At 34.6% G+C, this 15,312-nt stretch overlaps 2 protein-coding genes across 2 annotated transcripts; both read right to left on the bottom strand.

Moving 5' to 3' along the window:
* Positions 1-3,467: 3,467 nt before the first annotated feature.
* LOC111504434 (tubulin alpha-1 chain) lies at positions 3,468-7,224 on the bottom strand. Its single transcript, XM_023158982.2, has 2 exons — positions 6,917-7,224; positions 3,468-4,939 (listed from the first exon to the last, which is right to left on the bottom strand). The coding sequence occupies exons 1-2, from the start codon at positions 6,917-6,919 to the stop codon at positions 3,590-3,592; spliced, it is 1,353 nt and encodes a 450-aa protein (XP_023014750.1). The 5' UTR covers positions 6,920-7,224; the 3' UTR covers positions 3,468-3,589.
* A 1,868-nt stretch (positions 7,225-9,092) lies between these two features.
* LOC141487624 (uncharacterized) lies at positions 9,093-13,733 on the bottom strand. Its single transcript, XM_074186783.1, has 5 exons — positions 13,386-13,733; positions 13,021-13,208; positions 12,838-12,918; positions 12,542-12,724; positions 9,093-9,235 (listed from the first exon to the last, which is right to left on the bottom strand). Exons 1-5 carry the CDS (start codon positions 13,472-13,474, stop codon positions 9,093-9,095), a joined length of 684 nt encoding a protein of 227 aa, XP_074042884.1. The 5' UTR covers positions 13,475-13,733.
* Between the last annotated feature and the right edge of the window lie 1,579 nt (positions 13,734-15,312).

Below are 15,312 nucleotides of genomic sequence, written 5' to 3' on the forward strand. Positions count from 1 at the left end.
GTGAAAAAACCCTCATATGGGAAGGTTGTCGCGGGTATCAAGGTGGGAATCTTGCACCTTGAATATCTGACTACCTTATTAACGTTAAAACAACAGAGCATATACTTTGTGCCTGCGCCGCTGGGGACCGAATCAGGTTTCTAGAGTTTGACAGAGCCGTACTCTTACCATCTAACCTGAAAGACCACTCACCATACAAACTAATCGGTTTCGTTAAGAAGTTGGGTTTATTTTATCGAGTGTGAGCCACAATAAACCTTTGCAAGGTTGCGGTGGAGAGTCGAATAGATCCACTCGCTTTGGACCTAATCTAACCTATATCATAAATGAGGCTAATGCCCCAAATATCTCTTTTTACTAGCACAGCCTTCGTCTTAGGATATTTTTATCTTTTTATGAAGTAAATCGTAATTGATGTATACTCTTCAATATTTTCATAAATAGAAGGGAAATTACCGCTTTCAAATAAAATCTTTTAATGCGGTAACTTCAGAGTCAGTCAGTTTCAATATAATATGTAATAATGTATGAAATATTTGCTATTTACATTTTATTTCAAATATCAGTGGACTCTTGTGATATATTTTGTTATGTAGTATGATTACAAATATTTATGTTTGAATAAATACTTTAATCTTAGTAGTAAGTTATAATAAGTATAAGTTGTCAAAAATATTTCATCATTATTATTCCATAAGAAGTTATGTATTCTCTGTGTTTGAATAAATTTATATTTTAACCATATAGTGTTATTCAAATGGTTTATATTCTCCTTTTTTGTCAAAAAATATAATGGAATTTCATTACAATTTGTGAATGATCAAAATTTTTCAAATTCATCTGAAAAAATGTGATGGAATTTGAGAGATTGAATTGGAACCTCTGGCGTAAAATGAACCTAAAAGACGTGGTGCTTCAGTATTGGTGTGGTGATAGTTAATAAAAATCCATGATAAACATATTTGATACACTTAATTTAAAGATGTTGAAGTTCACAAAACCACTAAATGAAGATTTTAAGTAATGTTGGTATGATTATTAGTCATCATGTAGTTAGTGAAAAATCATTAGAATTCAAATTAGTACTATTTAGAATTTAGAAGAAGCTATTGTACAGTGAAACGTGAAACTGAGTTTCCACTTTGAGAACAACTCAAGCACTTTGATCATTTCCTCATCGCCCTTGATAACGTCTACTGCAGTTGTAGACGGAAAGTCATACATAAAAACCTGCAGACCAGGGTCAAACAGCCCTGAAAATAGATTTGACACAGTTATCCCCGACCGTGAAAGTTTACACTCTGTTTCACATTTTGTTTCCTTCCATAAGCTAAGCAAATTTCTTGGTAGCATTCAATAATATAAAATAATAATAAAAATATATTTCTTCCTATATTGAAAATTTTTGAAATAATTAATGAGATTAATAAATAGGTATGAACTAGTAAATAAACGTATATGATAGTATTTGTGATTAGAATGGATGTGTTTATATTGTAATAAAGATTATCTCTTGAAGAATAGTGACAGTGTTTTAGGGATGATGTTATATTGTCATCATGATTTTGATGGGGACTCACCTAAGCTAATTCCTCACGTGTTCTATTAGGATAGAAGACTTCAAACGTTACATTTATCTTGGTCTAGTACCACTGATAAGACCTGGGACACGTGGAAACAGCACTGTCTCCTCTGGCGTAGAGTTAAGTCCAAAACTATCACTTCTCCTAAACACCAGAACTGTAACACTTTTCAGAATTATACTATTTCCTCTGAAAATTGAGGGGGTGTCATGAGCAAACGCATTTGTATTTAACTCTGCAAATAATATACCATACGGTAAACTTCAGTAGACAAATAAAACATAGAGGTAAGGTTTCTCAGCTAAGTGTTATGCTGTCTGCATAACCGTATAGGTGGTAGAAATGTTTTTGTTGATAATCCTAAAGAAATTGTTATTCTGCAAAACTCTATAGATTTATCAAATATTTTTAAGTAATGACAAAGTTGATCCAAAAAGTATTCAACTGAACTTGACACAACCAAATGTTTTTATACAAATGCTATGGGTCACAGATACTTTTGAGTGACATTTTTTCATCAATTGATCGATATGTTACTAACGTGGAATCCATGAGAATTTATTTAATTGATAGGAAACTATCCAAAATAATATGTCAAAGGCATATTGAGTCTTGCCGGAAAACATTCAAAGCAATCAAATGTCTTTACAGTTTGTAACAGAAAAGGCACCCAAACGAAAGACAATGACCCAAAAAATGTTGATTGTAATTCTGCTAAATCTGAAAAAAATATGAGGTGATAAATCTGGTTACTGTAGTGCCAGTGTAGTTACCAGTTAGTGCTGTATTTTTTCATCCCAGAGCCTTAGAAAATATTTTATCAAAATCAATAGTATGATGATAATTTTATATTCCAACAGGAAGGTGGCTACTCCGAATTATGCCTGGTTGATGGACGGTGTTTGTACAATTTCCGTGGCACTGAATTGCGAGAAAAGGCAGCATTTATGGCCCTCGTGGTCACCAGATTTGTTGCCCCTTGATTACTCTTGTAAGAATACCTAAAATCTATAGGACAGAACCAGCAAATTTAAATTTGCATAAGAAATGAAGTGAAGAAGTTCTATAGACAACAAAGATGTGTTCCAGAATATCTTCATTATTCTATGAAGACAGTTTGCATATTTAATCAACTACAAATTGAGGAAACACCCTAAATAATTAGAAATTCTTCAAATGTATTTTCTCACATAACTACTATACAGGAATTCAAAATTCTACAATTAACTTCAATGAATTTCAAAATCAAATATTTAATGCAGTTCTTGATAAGGGCTTTCCCTTCTAGCCAGGTTCTGTTTATAGTATTGTACTGAAAAAGTGTTATACATTACCAAATTCCACTAAAATATATAGTTTCAAAAAAAACTTGGAATTTATAATTTATGAGAAAGTTTTTGGCTTTCTACAACTCCATCTTGATACAAAAAAAGGATGAGGGAATCTTCCAAAGGAAGGAAGTAATCAATTTGAAAATAAGTAACTTCCTTTCTTTGGAAGATTCCCTCATCTTTTTTTTGTATCAAGATGTAGTAGAAAGCCAAAAACTTTTTCCCAAAAATTAATCACTCCTAAAAATATAACCCCTTCATTCTTATAATCAAAGTATCATAATTTTTTCAATTTTCTTCCAGTTTCGAGTTAATTTCACATAATCCACTTCCATACTTCAAGAGCATTTTATTGAATAGATATTACACAATAACAATTTCTGAAACCACTCCGAAACTTACTCAGGAGATACATCAGTAATTTTGGTAAACTAGATCAGTTATGAATTTTGACTTATTATTTAGGCTTTTCATAATCAAAAATCAATAACTTGTGTGATCCCATTTTCAACAGAAAAAATTAATTAACTAAAAGGAAAATCAAACTCTAGAATGCAGGTAAAAAAAGTTTTTAATCAATAACATAAATCAGACTTAAAAATCGTTTCTTGAATAGAGGTAAAGCATGAAAATTGAGAAATTTTGAAAAAAATGTCAGTGTTTCGTTTAATCCATTTAATATTCTTCGGCTCCTTCACCCTCGCCCTCTCCAGAGTCCATGCCAACTTCTTCATAATCCTTCTCAAGAGCGGCCAAATCTTCACGGGCCTCGGAGAACTCTCCTTCTTCCATACCTTCTCCTACGTACCAATGGACGAAAGCACGCTTGGCGTACATAAGATCAAATTTGTGGTCCAGACGAGCCCAGGCCTCAGCGATGGCTGTTGTGTTGGACAACATGCAAACAGCTCGTTGTACTTTAGCCAAATCACCTCCTGGAACAACAGTTGGAGGTTGGTAGTTGATACCAACTTTGAATCCAGTGGGACACCAGTCGACGAACTGGATGGTTCTCTTGGTCTTGATGGTGGCAATGGCAGCGTTGACATCCTTTGGTACGACATCTCCTCTGTACAACATGCAGCAAGCCATGTATTTGCCATGTCGGGGGTCACATTTCACCATCTGGTTTGCAGGCTCGAAGCAGGCATTCGTGATCTCAGCAACAGACAATTGTTCGTGGTAGGCTTTTTCGGCAGAGATTACTGGGGCGTAAGTGACCAGAGGGAAGTGAATACGAGGGTAAGGAACCAAGTTCGTTTGGAATTCTGTCAAGTCAACGTTGAGGGCACCGTCGAACCTCAAAGAGGCAGTGATGGAAGAAACGATCTGTCCAATGAGCCTGTTCAAGTTGGTGTATGTTGGGCGTTCAATGTCCAAGTTACGTCTGCAGATGTCATAGATGGCCTCATTGTCTACCATGAAGGCACAGTCAGAGTGTTCAAGAGTGGTGTGCGTGGTCAAGATGGAGTTGTATGGTTCTACAACAGCAGTGGATACTTGAGGAGCTGGGTAGATGGCAAACTCCAATTTTGATTTCTTCCCATAATCAACGGAAAGACGTTCCATCAACAGTGAAGTGAATCCAGAACCAGTACCACCTCCGAAAGAGTGGAAGATCAAAAAACCTTGAAGTCCGGTACATTGGTCAGCCAATTTACGGATCCTGTCAAGTACCAAGTCAACGATTTCTTTTCCAATAGTGTAGTGTCCTCTAGCGTAGTTGTTTGCAGCATCTTCTTTGCCTGTGATAAGCTGTTCTGGGTGGAACAACTGACGGTATGTGCCGGTCCTTACTTCATCTACTACAGTGGGTTCCAAGTCTACGAATACTGCTCTTGGCACGTGTTTGCCGGCACCAGTTTCGCTGAAGAAGGTGTTGAAACTGTCATCTCCACCTCCTACAGTTTTGTCAGATGGCATCTGACCGTCAGGTTGGATGCCATGCTCAAGGCAGTAAAGTTCCCAACAGGCATTTCCAATCTGTACTCCGGCTTGGCCAACATGGACTGAGATACATTCACGCTGAAACAAAAAAAATAATATAAAATTTCTAGTCCAAATTGTAATTCATTATTAACATTTTAGTTGAGCAACATTGAAATTGAATAGTAGAATTTGTGGAAATTTTTGAGCCTGCATTTATTCAAATTTATGATTTGCAAACATTACAGAACCCTCGTCTTCCAAGTTGTACCAATAACTCCGGAGTTTAAAAATAAAAGGAGAATATTGGATCCATGAGCTTGATTCAGCTCTATTATGAACAGAATTGGTAAAGTAAAATAGGATAGGGACTATCGTTTTGGAGGTCATTAACTCAACTGGTGAAGTTTTTATTGCACAAAAATAAAAACTTGTTCAAGTCAGTCATTAAACCATCAAATATTGTGTAAGGATTCATTGAAAAATCAAAGTCTGCAAAGTCTTAATGTTGCCTTCTCTTTATATATTCGAAATATGAATGTATTTGTTCAAAAGTTCCCAATCTCAATAATCAATACTTCAATTATATACTATAAATAAGAATTGACTTATTTCTAGTATCGTATACCAGATTATAAAGTTTGTACAAATTTGCAAAATTAATTTATTTCAATACATTATTATGGAACCTCTACTGTATGTTTGTACTACTGCCATTTTGCCATACAGTGAAAACGAAATACATTGTGTACAGATGTTTCTATAAATATGAAAGCTTTGTTAAAATCTCAACTGTTATTGAGTATAAAGCCAAGACTTTAGTATGAAGGTATCAAAAGTTTGATTTTGGCATTATCAGAAGGTGTTTGTATTACTTCTTGTTAGAATATTTTTAATCAGTTGAAATTGAGACCTTTGAATTGAACTTCAGTTTATTAATATTCAAGAACTGTTTTGTTTTCAAGAATATAACCTTTTTAGAAATTACTAAATGATTTTCAAATTAGTTGTCAAGTATTGAAAACATTTCAATAACGTGTCAGAAATGAAAATGATCTCAAAATGCTCCTTTTCTTTAGTCATGCAGTTATGTTTCCTATAATTATCCCCTGAAAATATGTTTACTTTGGCCTTCTACTCATCACTTTAAATGAGAAGTCAATTAGAAGTACTATCGTTTTATTTTACAGGAAGCAAGTTCATGATAACTAGTTTTAATCTTATGAAGTGGAATGAATAATTTTGAGTTAGAGTACTTCACAGTATTAAACAATTTTGTAAAATATGGCATATTTTGATGAAATTTTATTGAAAGTATAACAATTCTATATTGGCCTTTCATATAAAATATCAGAACTGAAGAGTAAATTAATATAACAAATTGCCGATGTTCTCAAGTATTAATTTTGATGATTGAAAATATCCAATCTCTGGATGATTAGGACATGTTTCTTGGGTGCAAAGTTATAACTAAATGAATATGCTTATAGCTTCAAAAAAGTAAAGTTGCAGCCTCCCAATTAAAAACTACACTTTTTCCTTTTTAATAATTCTTGAAAACAGCAGACCTAGTGATAATCAACTGGAGAATGAAATGTTCCTTCCTTGAGGTAGGTATAAAAATGCAACCTCATTACATGTTGGTTTTATTTCATAAATCGACGATTCATTCGTTAGTAATCTAATTGGATTAGTTTCTCGAAAGTTTTGAGTAAGCAATTTCAAATTACTATCTATCTATTCTAGTTTACGATTTCTAGAAATGAATAATTTAATGTGCTCGCATTAACCTCAATCGATCAAGGGTGCGGTCAAATTTGACAAAATATTTTATAGGAACGTCACTTTATTAGTATTCGATTTTGAGGCTGACAAAGCTGAACAAAAATATTTATTCGATTAAATATGAAACAGAACTTTTGAGGACAAAATACACTATACCGGCAAACAAAATGGCCGGACAAAAAAGCCGGCCACGTATGTTCGTTGAAATTAAAGTCACTGGATTCAGAAAAAAGTACATAGCTCAACAACGTTTTATATAAAATTGCATTCGAATAAATTATATGCACTTACCATTTTGTTTGTCGGGTTTAGTTATTCACCACAAATGAATATGAGAATGGATTGAACTGACGTTCGGTTGAGCTAGTAATGCAGCTTTCCAAACGAATTGGCGATTTTCAAATGGCGGTTGCTATTTATACGAATTGTGACGTCACCAACCAACGCCTAATAGCAACACATTTCATTGGCTGTCTACCGTCACATGAGTAACGGAAAAACGAAACGCGAACGGGGCGGCTGGATGTTGGTCGATGTGTGTCCTTCTTTTGTACTCGTTCCTCTCTATTAATTTGAATTATTGAATTTCGAAGAACTAGAGATGCATCTGTTTTTAAAATATTGAATAAATGGATTAGAAATTGTCTGAAAGTTTTGGGTTTCAGCTACATAGGTACAGGGAATATGAAATAACTGATATTTCACATAAAATGAATTAGGGCGTTTCTCGGCATGAATACCGCATACCTACCGCAGGGTCAAGAACATGAAGATTATTCTTGCATGAAAGAATAAGTGTATTTTTAGATCATCTTGGAATAGGCATATGAAAGAAAAACACCACTTCAGTAGCTATATTTCATAGGAAAGGTTTTTAGTATATAGAGAAAAAACTAATCTCTTCTGAAAATATCCCGTATTCAATTTATTTTTAGCTAACCAATGATTTAATTTTCCTTCATAAACTCCATAGATGAATTGTAAGGGAAGCATCTGCTTCCCTTACAATTCATGATTATTTCTTTTTATGGTAGGAAAGTAGGTAGGTAACCTACCTCTATTACGAAATACTGTATCAAAAAAGATATTGAAACTTGTATTGTACCTATACCTACCTACCGAATCTCTCGAGACATTCTAAAAAAATACAATTTTTTTTTTCAACCCTATTCTTCGAAGCCATAGAAGAACCACACTCCATTTTTTGTCGAGATTTCAACTCTTTCTAGAATTTGAAAATACACGAAATTCTGAAGAAGTTACTTCATCACTGCCCAAAACTAACTGTAATTTACAGTTATTGAATATTCTTTGAAACATTCTCTTCCTGCTAACATCTACGTAATTATAATAATAATCAACACTATATCAAATCTGTTTTCTGTTTTTATAATGACTATGGTATCTCTTTTTTTTCTAGCTCCTTGAATTAGGTGTTTAATCCACTTACATTATAGACAATGTTATAATAAGTTGATGTACTCCAACTATTCATATTTCCAAAAAACATACGTTATTTCCTTTTAAATCCTATTAAATATTTATTTATTTATTATCAATTAGGTACTAGCCAATGTACTCAATTCAACACTTGATAATGTACCTAGTAATAAACAATCATATTGTTTGCGAAATAATTTTCAACGTGTGATTTCTAACACGGAATCATAGGTAGGTATTTATAATTTTTTGCTCTTCTTATTATAGGATTTACGCAGGGCCATAATTAACAGATCAGTTCATTTTCATTAGGTAGGTATACCGAATAGGAACAAATATATAAAATATATAATAACAAATAACTGTATTGATATTTTCAATTTTTGAATTGGCACTTGATAAAATTTTGATCCCACTATCAAAATCAATGAAAACAATTATAGCGCGAAATGAGTCACCATCAGACAAATTTATATAAGGACTTGGGTGATATCACCGCCATATATGGGAAAGCGTGGAAGTGGAAGTGAGGTCACCAAGAATCTCCTTCAATACAAACAAGGTGGCGTGTATGTCAATATCAGTTATTTACAGAAACATCCCACATATAGGCAGCGAAATTGCATGTGGGTAAAAATTAAGGATTTTTTCAACAGTTATCGAATAGACCAATCCATTCAACTAGTAAATGATAATAATGATAATAAACAGAACAGTAAGTAATAGAGGACCCAATTTCATTAATTTTTATGTGTAGGGGGTGTTAGTATGTTCAATTTTGTGGGGTCGCAAACCTTTTCCCCCGACCGCCATCTTGGTTTAAGGGGTGCAAAAGGTTTTCGCGCTGTATCTTAAAAACTAGCAACCCTACAGAAAATTGTATGGCACATTATTTGTAGCAAATTGAATTGTCTACAACTTTATCTTCACTACTTTTCATCGTCAAATCGAAAATAAAAAAAATATAAACAAAAATAACTGAAAATTGTTAACACATTTTCTTTTGAGCGCTTCAACTTTATTCTGGTCATTTTACAATACCATATGACATCAGAGTAATCTTATAGGGGGGAAATTTGGATTGGTATCCAAATTTTCCCATGCTCTTTCCAGCCCCAATCTTCAGATCATATATGGCGACGCCATTGCAGAGAATTTGCATGTTATAAACTGCGACATATCAGCAGCTTATAACATGGAAAAACTTGAAATTTAGATACCAATAGAAACTTTCAAGCCTACAGCACCCCTCGAACTTATGAAATCAATTTTCTGTAGATGCAAGGGAAACTGTGTGGAAGGATGTGTGGTTGCCGAAAAGCAGGCCTCAAATGCTCTGCAATGTACATCCTTGTTCTTGTCAGTAGCAGTCCTTCATCACTAGTCTCTGAATGTAAAACAAACACTTTTCCAGACAGCAGAACTGCAATACTCTTCTCGAAGCGCGATTTACCAACCAAATTTGCGTCTTCAGGAGATGAAGAAAACTAACTGATAACTCTAAAAATTGTTTCCATTTATATCTAAGAGGGTAAACTGTCACTTTCCGACACACATCAAAGACAGTTTTCATTCATTCTATTAGTGTTTCTTATACCTTTCCGACCTACATAAGTATCTATATTTGACTTTCGTAACATTTTAAAAATAATGTATTTGATGTGACACGTTGATATTCTTAGACATCTGTAAAAGGGCCCTGCTTTCAAGCTAGTAAAAGTGTCAAAGTGACATTTTGTATTGGTATCGCTGCGAAATATTAATAAATGAATTAATTAAAAAAAATATCTCAAACTTTCTGTAATGTAAGTATTGTTGAAGGAAATAATCCGTTATTTTTGAGAGTTTGAAAGATAATGCTAGGTCGAGAATGGATCCAAGCGATTTTCCGAGTTGAATCATTATTTGTGAAAGATAGAGGATTAGCCTATACGTTATGGTGCATTTCTTTGTGCTCTCGAGAAAAAAAAGACGGAGGAATACGTCCCATTGCCATCGGTACTTTCTATCGCCGGTTAGTGGCCTAACTAGGTTGTTCTCGTCTCTTTTAAATTTGGTTTCGGTACTCCATCACCATCCAAATTTGTTATCAAAAATTTTCCTCAAGTTGAATTTGAAAAACGCATTCAACATGATTGACAGAAATTTGATGTTACAACCAAAGTTTACCGAATACTATAAGTTGGTTCACTCCAAGGAATTCGTTTGTCGGTACGGCTCAGGATTGCATTTTTTGCGATTTCCATAAATCATATCGCCGACAGACGATGTCCGGAAGCCGCCGGCCGCATGACAGTTATACGAGGGCAGTTCCTATTCGCGATATCTACAGGGGACGTTCCGAAGTTGAAACTTCGCTTGCTCGGTTGTATCAGACAGATAAACAAAGATACGAAAGTAGTTGTTTGTCGATCAACTTCTAGAAACATGATAGATAAACTCATGAATAAAGATCTAAGAAACAGATCAGAGTGATTTACTGATGAAATGATAAACATACGTTCAGAAAAACATGTTTTATTAACAAAAATAATACAATTATATAATGTTATATGTTTATAAATGATTTAAAATATTCAATTTTACATTGCATGATTTATGTTTCCCAACAATCTTCATGTCCTGGTTCATGAATTTTAAAGTAAAGTATATCCGAACTCTTGTATATAAAGATATATAATAATCGAAGGGGAATTTTTGACATGGATGTGAGAAAAGAATTTTCTAATATTTTGTTTTCAAATACTGTCCAATTCCCTTCTCACTGCCGATTTTATCAAAATTTTCAATGAATATGTTTTCCATCTCTATTACATGGTCAACAATATCTCTTGATGGTACGGTTAATCCACCAAACGATGATTTGTCGGTACTGTAAGCCTTTAGCTTACAGAAAATTGCATCTTGATCAAGAAGGTTTTCTGAGGATTTGCTAAAATGTATGCAAATGTCACACGAATGTTGCATGAGACATTTTTTCATGAGGTATCCTGTGACATAGACAAGAGCGCTTCCTTCGGGACTTTTAAGGTTCTTATAATCTCGAGTGAAAACTTTCAAAGGAGCATAGTTTGGAATGTCGGGTGTAGCAAGGATGTATCGACATTGTTCAGTTAATTCTGGCGTCAAACTTAACAAAACGTCATTAACATCATCCATACAATTAGCACCTTCACTAGAATCAAAATATTTCAAAGCAAATATTTTTTTGAAAGCTCTACAAAACTGTATGGGTGTTGGATTCTTTGCGTTGCCAGAACAATTTCTGATCTGTCCAAAAAAATTCTCCAAACAATCTTGATTCAAATTACGCGTGAAAAAATATTTATAATCACGTTCTTTCAACTTCTCCCACAAGGCAAAAACTGCTTTCAAAGTCAACTTCCACCCAAAAATGAATTTCAATTGTTTCGTGACATTTTTGCCATCGTGTTTTTTTACTTGGAGATTTTGAAACATGACATAGGCTTCTTGAAGACATTTCATCTGCTTTTCCGTTGCTCGAATTCAATAAATCAAAAAGATCATTCATTTTTTTAATGAAATCAGCAGTAACTAATGCTTCCTTGGACAAAATATTGAAGTCAATGTATGTGTGCATAGCCACGGCTACAGAGTGACTCAAAACTTTGGAAGCCAACTTGACTTTCATTTTTTGAAAATTATTTGGATAAATGTGGTCATTATTAAGTTTAGGAGCCAATTTATATTGTTTAGTTCTATCATAATTATACATTGTTTCTATGTAATGTTTTCTTGTTTCTCCACCCTGAAGTAAAAACTGATAGGAAAACAAATTGTTTCGTGTCGACTTCAGTAAGTGCGGGATATCAAACAAATATACAAATTTATGATCGTCTATCAGAAATATGGGATTTTCGTCTGTAACATTCAAAGTTTTCACCAACTTCTGAAAATTTGAACCCTGATCGGAAACCACCCCCATGACATTTAGGCCTATACTTTTGCATCTTCGTACCGTTTTGAACAAAATATCTTTCAAATCATCAGAAGTTGCTGATGTCTTATAGAAAAAGTATGCAAGTGGTATTTTCCAATTGCTTGCTAAACCTCTGACCATTACTGTTAGAGCACTACTTGCTATGTCAGTAGAGGTCCCATTCAAACTCGTTTGGAAACCTACTATTTTGTCTCCGGAAATATCATAATAAAGATGAGATTTCAAAGATATTTCGTCTAGGCATAAAATACAATCTCTTTCTTTCTCCTTCATGAGCCCAATCCTGAATTCAATAAAACGAACAATAAAATCGTTGAAGCCTGGTTCAACAATCCAATTTTTCGTGAAACGATGAAGTGTACTTTTTGACGGTAATCTACAAATTGTTGAAAATTTTTTGTATGCTTTCGGACCAAGAAAATAAACAGTCAATGCAAACTGTTTGAATTCGTCACTATACCTGGACCCTTTTGGTGCTTTATTTATCAAAGAAAGCTGTGCTTTCAAGAGCTTACAATATTGCTCAGGATATTTTCGATCCAGAAACTTGAAAACGTCATCCAGAGTAATTCCGGTTTCGTCCAGTGTTCTTTTCGATGTTGAAGCTACTTTTTTCTCTAGTGATACAATTTTTTTTCGTAATGCCACTTTTCTTGGAGTTCCCGAAGAGAGTTTAGCAGATGTTTGGCTGCATTCATCTAAAAGAAAGATGTACGTACTTTCAATAATTGTTTTCTTGTCATCGTTTTTGTTTCCGAAGCATATAAAAATAGATCAGGTAAGTATATAATATAACGAAAAGATATTTCACCTCGTGATCCTAATTGATCCGTTTGAACCTGAGCATCAATGTAAATAAAATCCTTGCTAGTACCGGCAATGGCATCATCATCTGGAAGGTTTAAACAACAAAATTGATATTGTAAATTTCATATGTTAAAAAGTGGAATAAGATTTTTTCATCATTTGAATCTATAAACTTCACTGAACCAACCTTTCTGAGAACCATCTTGAGGCAGACGCAATGAAGGAACAGCATAGCTATGAATACGAGAATTCACAATATCATCGGCTCTAAAATGTAAGCTGCAAATTTTAATTCTATTGTGACTCTGCTCTGGGGTAAGATTAGCATATCTATGATTCCCAATGAAGCCTAATACATTTTTCCAACGTTGACACCTAAAAAAAATTCAAGTATATCAATCGATAAACTGAACATTTTGAAAAAAGATTGAAATGAGTTTGGATTGGCAAATGCCGGCGGTATATTTCATTATGAATAATTTTATACAACAAAACCATAAAAGGTATAGATAGGTAAAATAAAAATTAATGGTGAATATATTGAATGCATACCTTTCACTGTACTTTGGGCAGCGGAAAAACGAAATACCTGGGCTTCCCACCGTACTCAGACAACCATCCACTGAGCAATACGTCGACATTTTCACAAAATAAATATTTCGAACTCCGAACGAACACAACACAATCACAATACCAAAGTTTACCGATTCTGTAGTCTTTGACAATACCAAACAATACGGACAACCTTTATATCTCGTGTGCCGACGAGAACTGGTAACTTCAAGCGACACACTGTACTACCTCGGCTGGTAATTACCCGCTGTCGCTAGCGGGCGGCGAGATTTCTCAGATGTCGAAAAATGAGCGAGTGACACGTCTTATAGTATTCTGTAGTCTTTGTTACAACTGACAAAAGGGGTATCTTTTGGTATTTGGGTGACTGATGCATTAGAAATGATATTGCATTGAAGGATTTGGAGATAATGATTACCACCACACTTCCGTTTAGCCGTTCCTAAGCTACTGCATACTTTAAGATCTCTTCTTGCTGGAAAAGTCATGTATATCAGTACCTATATCTTCGAAAATGTTGATGATCACCTACGTAATATAATGAAGAATGTTACCAACGGCTGTTTTCCTGATATGTCTTGGTCTCAAGCAACATTACTTGGGAATCACGGGAGGTTGGATCTACGCTCACGACCATTAAAAATGTTTCGCAATTGATGAAAATGATACTTCTTATCTCCATCACCAATATAATAGATGATTTAACAGTCGAAGCCTGAACCATTTGGTTTTCCTAAACCAAAAGTCATTTGCCTATGGATCTCAAATTACTTCAGAAAGAATGGAACAAACTTTTACTGGATATTGATTCTGTAGCTATTCGGTAGCTATTAGCTACCCTGAACTCACCGAAACTCACAAGGTCTGCCATATCCAATTTAGTTTTAAGCAGTTTTGCTTCGAAATTCTTATTCCTCCGATTCATTGATGGGGAGAATCATCGTATCCGTGATTACTCAGAAGAAGACAGTAGTGGCGAACGTATTATCAACATCAGATAGTGATACATTCTTCCTTAGACAAGAGAAGCATTCTTCTAAGCATTCTTCAATCAAAACCCTTGGGCACAGAATACCTTCAGAAGAGATACTCATTTGGCGGCACTTTGAGAGGTCAATTTTCTATTATCTATATTCTTTCGGGCTGTTTGGCCACTCGTCAGTGCAAGGTATTCTATCATCAACATGAAGTCGATGATTTCCGATAATTAAAAATTGAATTCCTTTCAGAGCAGCATTCCTCGAACTGGGCAGAAGCGAATAACAAACAACATGATTGTCAATGCCCCATATCTGACCGTGAACCAACCGCATATCCAAAATTTGCCCAATTCCTCGTATAAGGAAGAAAACTTCACAAAATGAGTGAGAATACTTGGAGACTGGCTGTAAATTAAATAATCTTAAATAACAATTCGTTCAGGCCAGTCTCAAATTACCTACACTGTAGGTTAATGGACTGACACCTATCAGAAAACAACTACTCCCCTGGCTAATACCACGAAGGGCGTTGGATTATATCCAACAGGTGTCCGTACAGGACTCTCCACTGAAGTTATTCCTGTATATGCTGTTGGCGATACAACTGCCGGAATCGATTTTCAATTATTGGAACACACTTGCAGACCGGTTTCGGGCTGTTTGGCCACTCGTCAGTGCAAGGTAGTGTCTATCATCGACATAAAGTCGATGATTTCCGATAATTGATAATCGAATTCCTTTCAAAGTAGCGTTCCTCGTACTGGGCAGAAGTGAATAACATAATCCGGTCTGCAAGTGTATTCCAATAATTGAATCGGATATATCCAACGCCCTTCGTGGTATTAGCCGAGAAGTAGTTGTTTTCTGATAGGTGTCAGTCCATTAACCTACAATGTACCTATAGGTACCTAATTTGAGACTGGCCT

Source organism: Leptinotarsa decemlineata, unplaced genomic scaffold (genome assembly GCF_025532065.1).
Source record: "Leptinotarsa decemlineata unplaced genomic scaffold, Ldec_3_MD MMD2_P_RNA_scaffold_5, whole genome shotgun sequence".
Taxonomy (NCBI): domain Eukaryota; kingdom Metazoa; phylum Arthropoda; class Insecta; order Coleoptera; family Chrysomelidae; genus Leptinotarsa; species Leptinotarsa decemlineata.

Excerpts from the sequence above, each read along its gene's own strand:
- LOC141487624 (XM_074186783.1), bottom strand. The coding sequence starts at position 13,474 with ATGTCGACGTATTGCTCAGTGGATGGTTGTCTGAGTACGGTGGGAAGC. Across the intron at positions 13,209-13,385 it reads TGCCCAAAGTACAGTGAAAG|GTGTCAACGTTGGAAAAATG; the intron begins GTATGCATTCAA and ends AATTTTTTTTAG. Across the intron at positions 12,725-12,837 it reads GGATCAATTAGGATCACGAG|ATGAATGCAGCCAAACATCT; the intron begins GTGAAATATCTT and ends TCTTTCTTTTAG.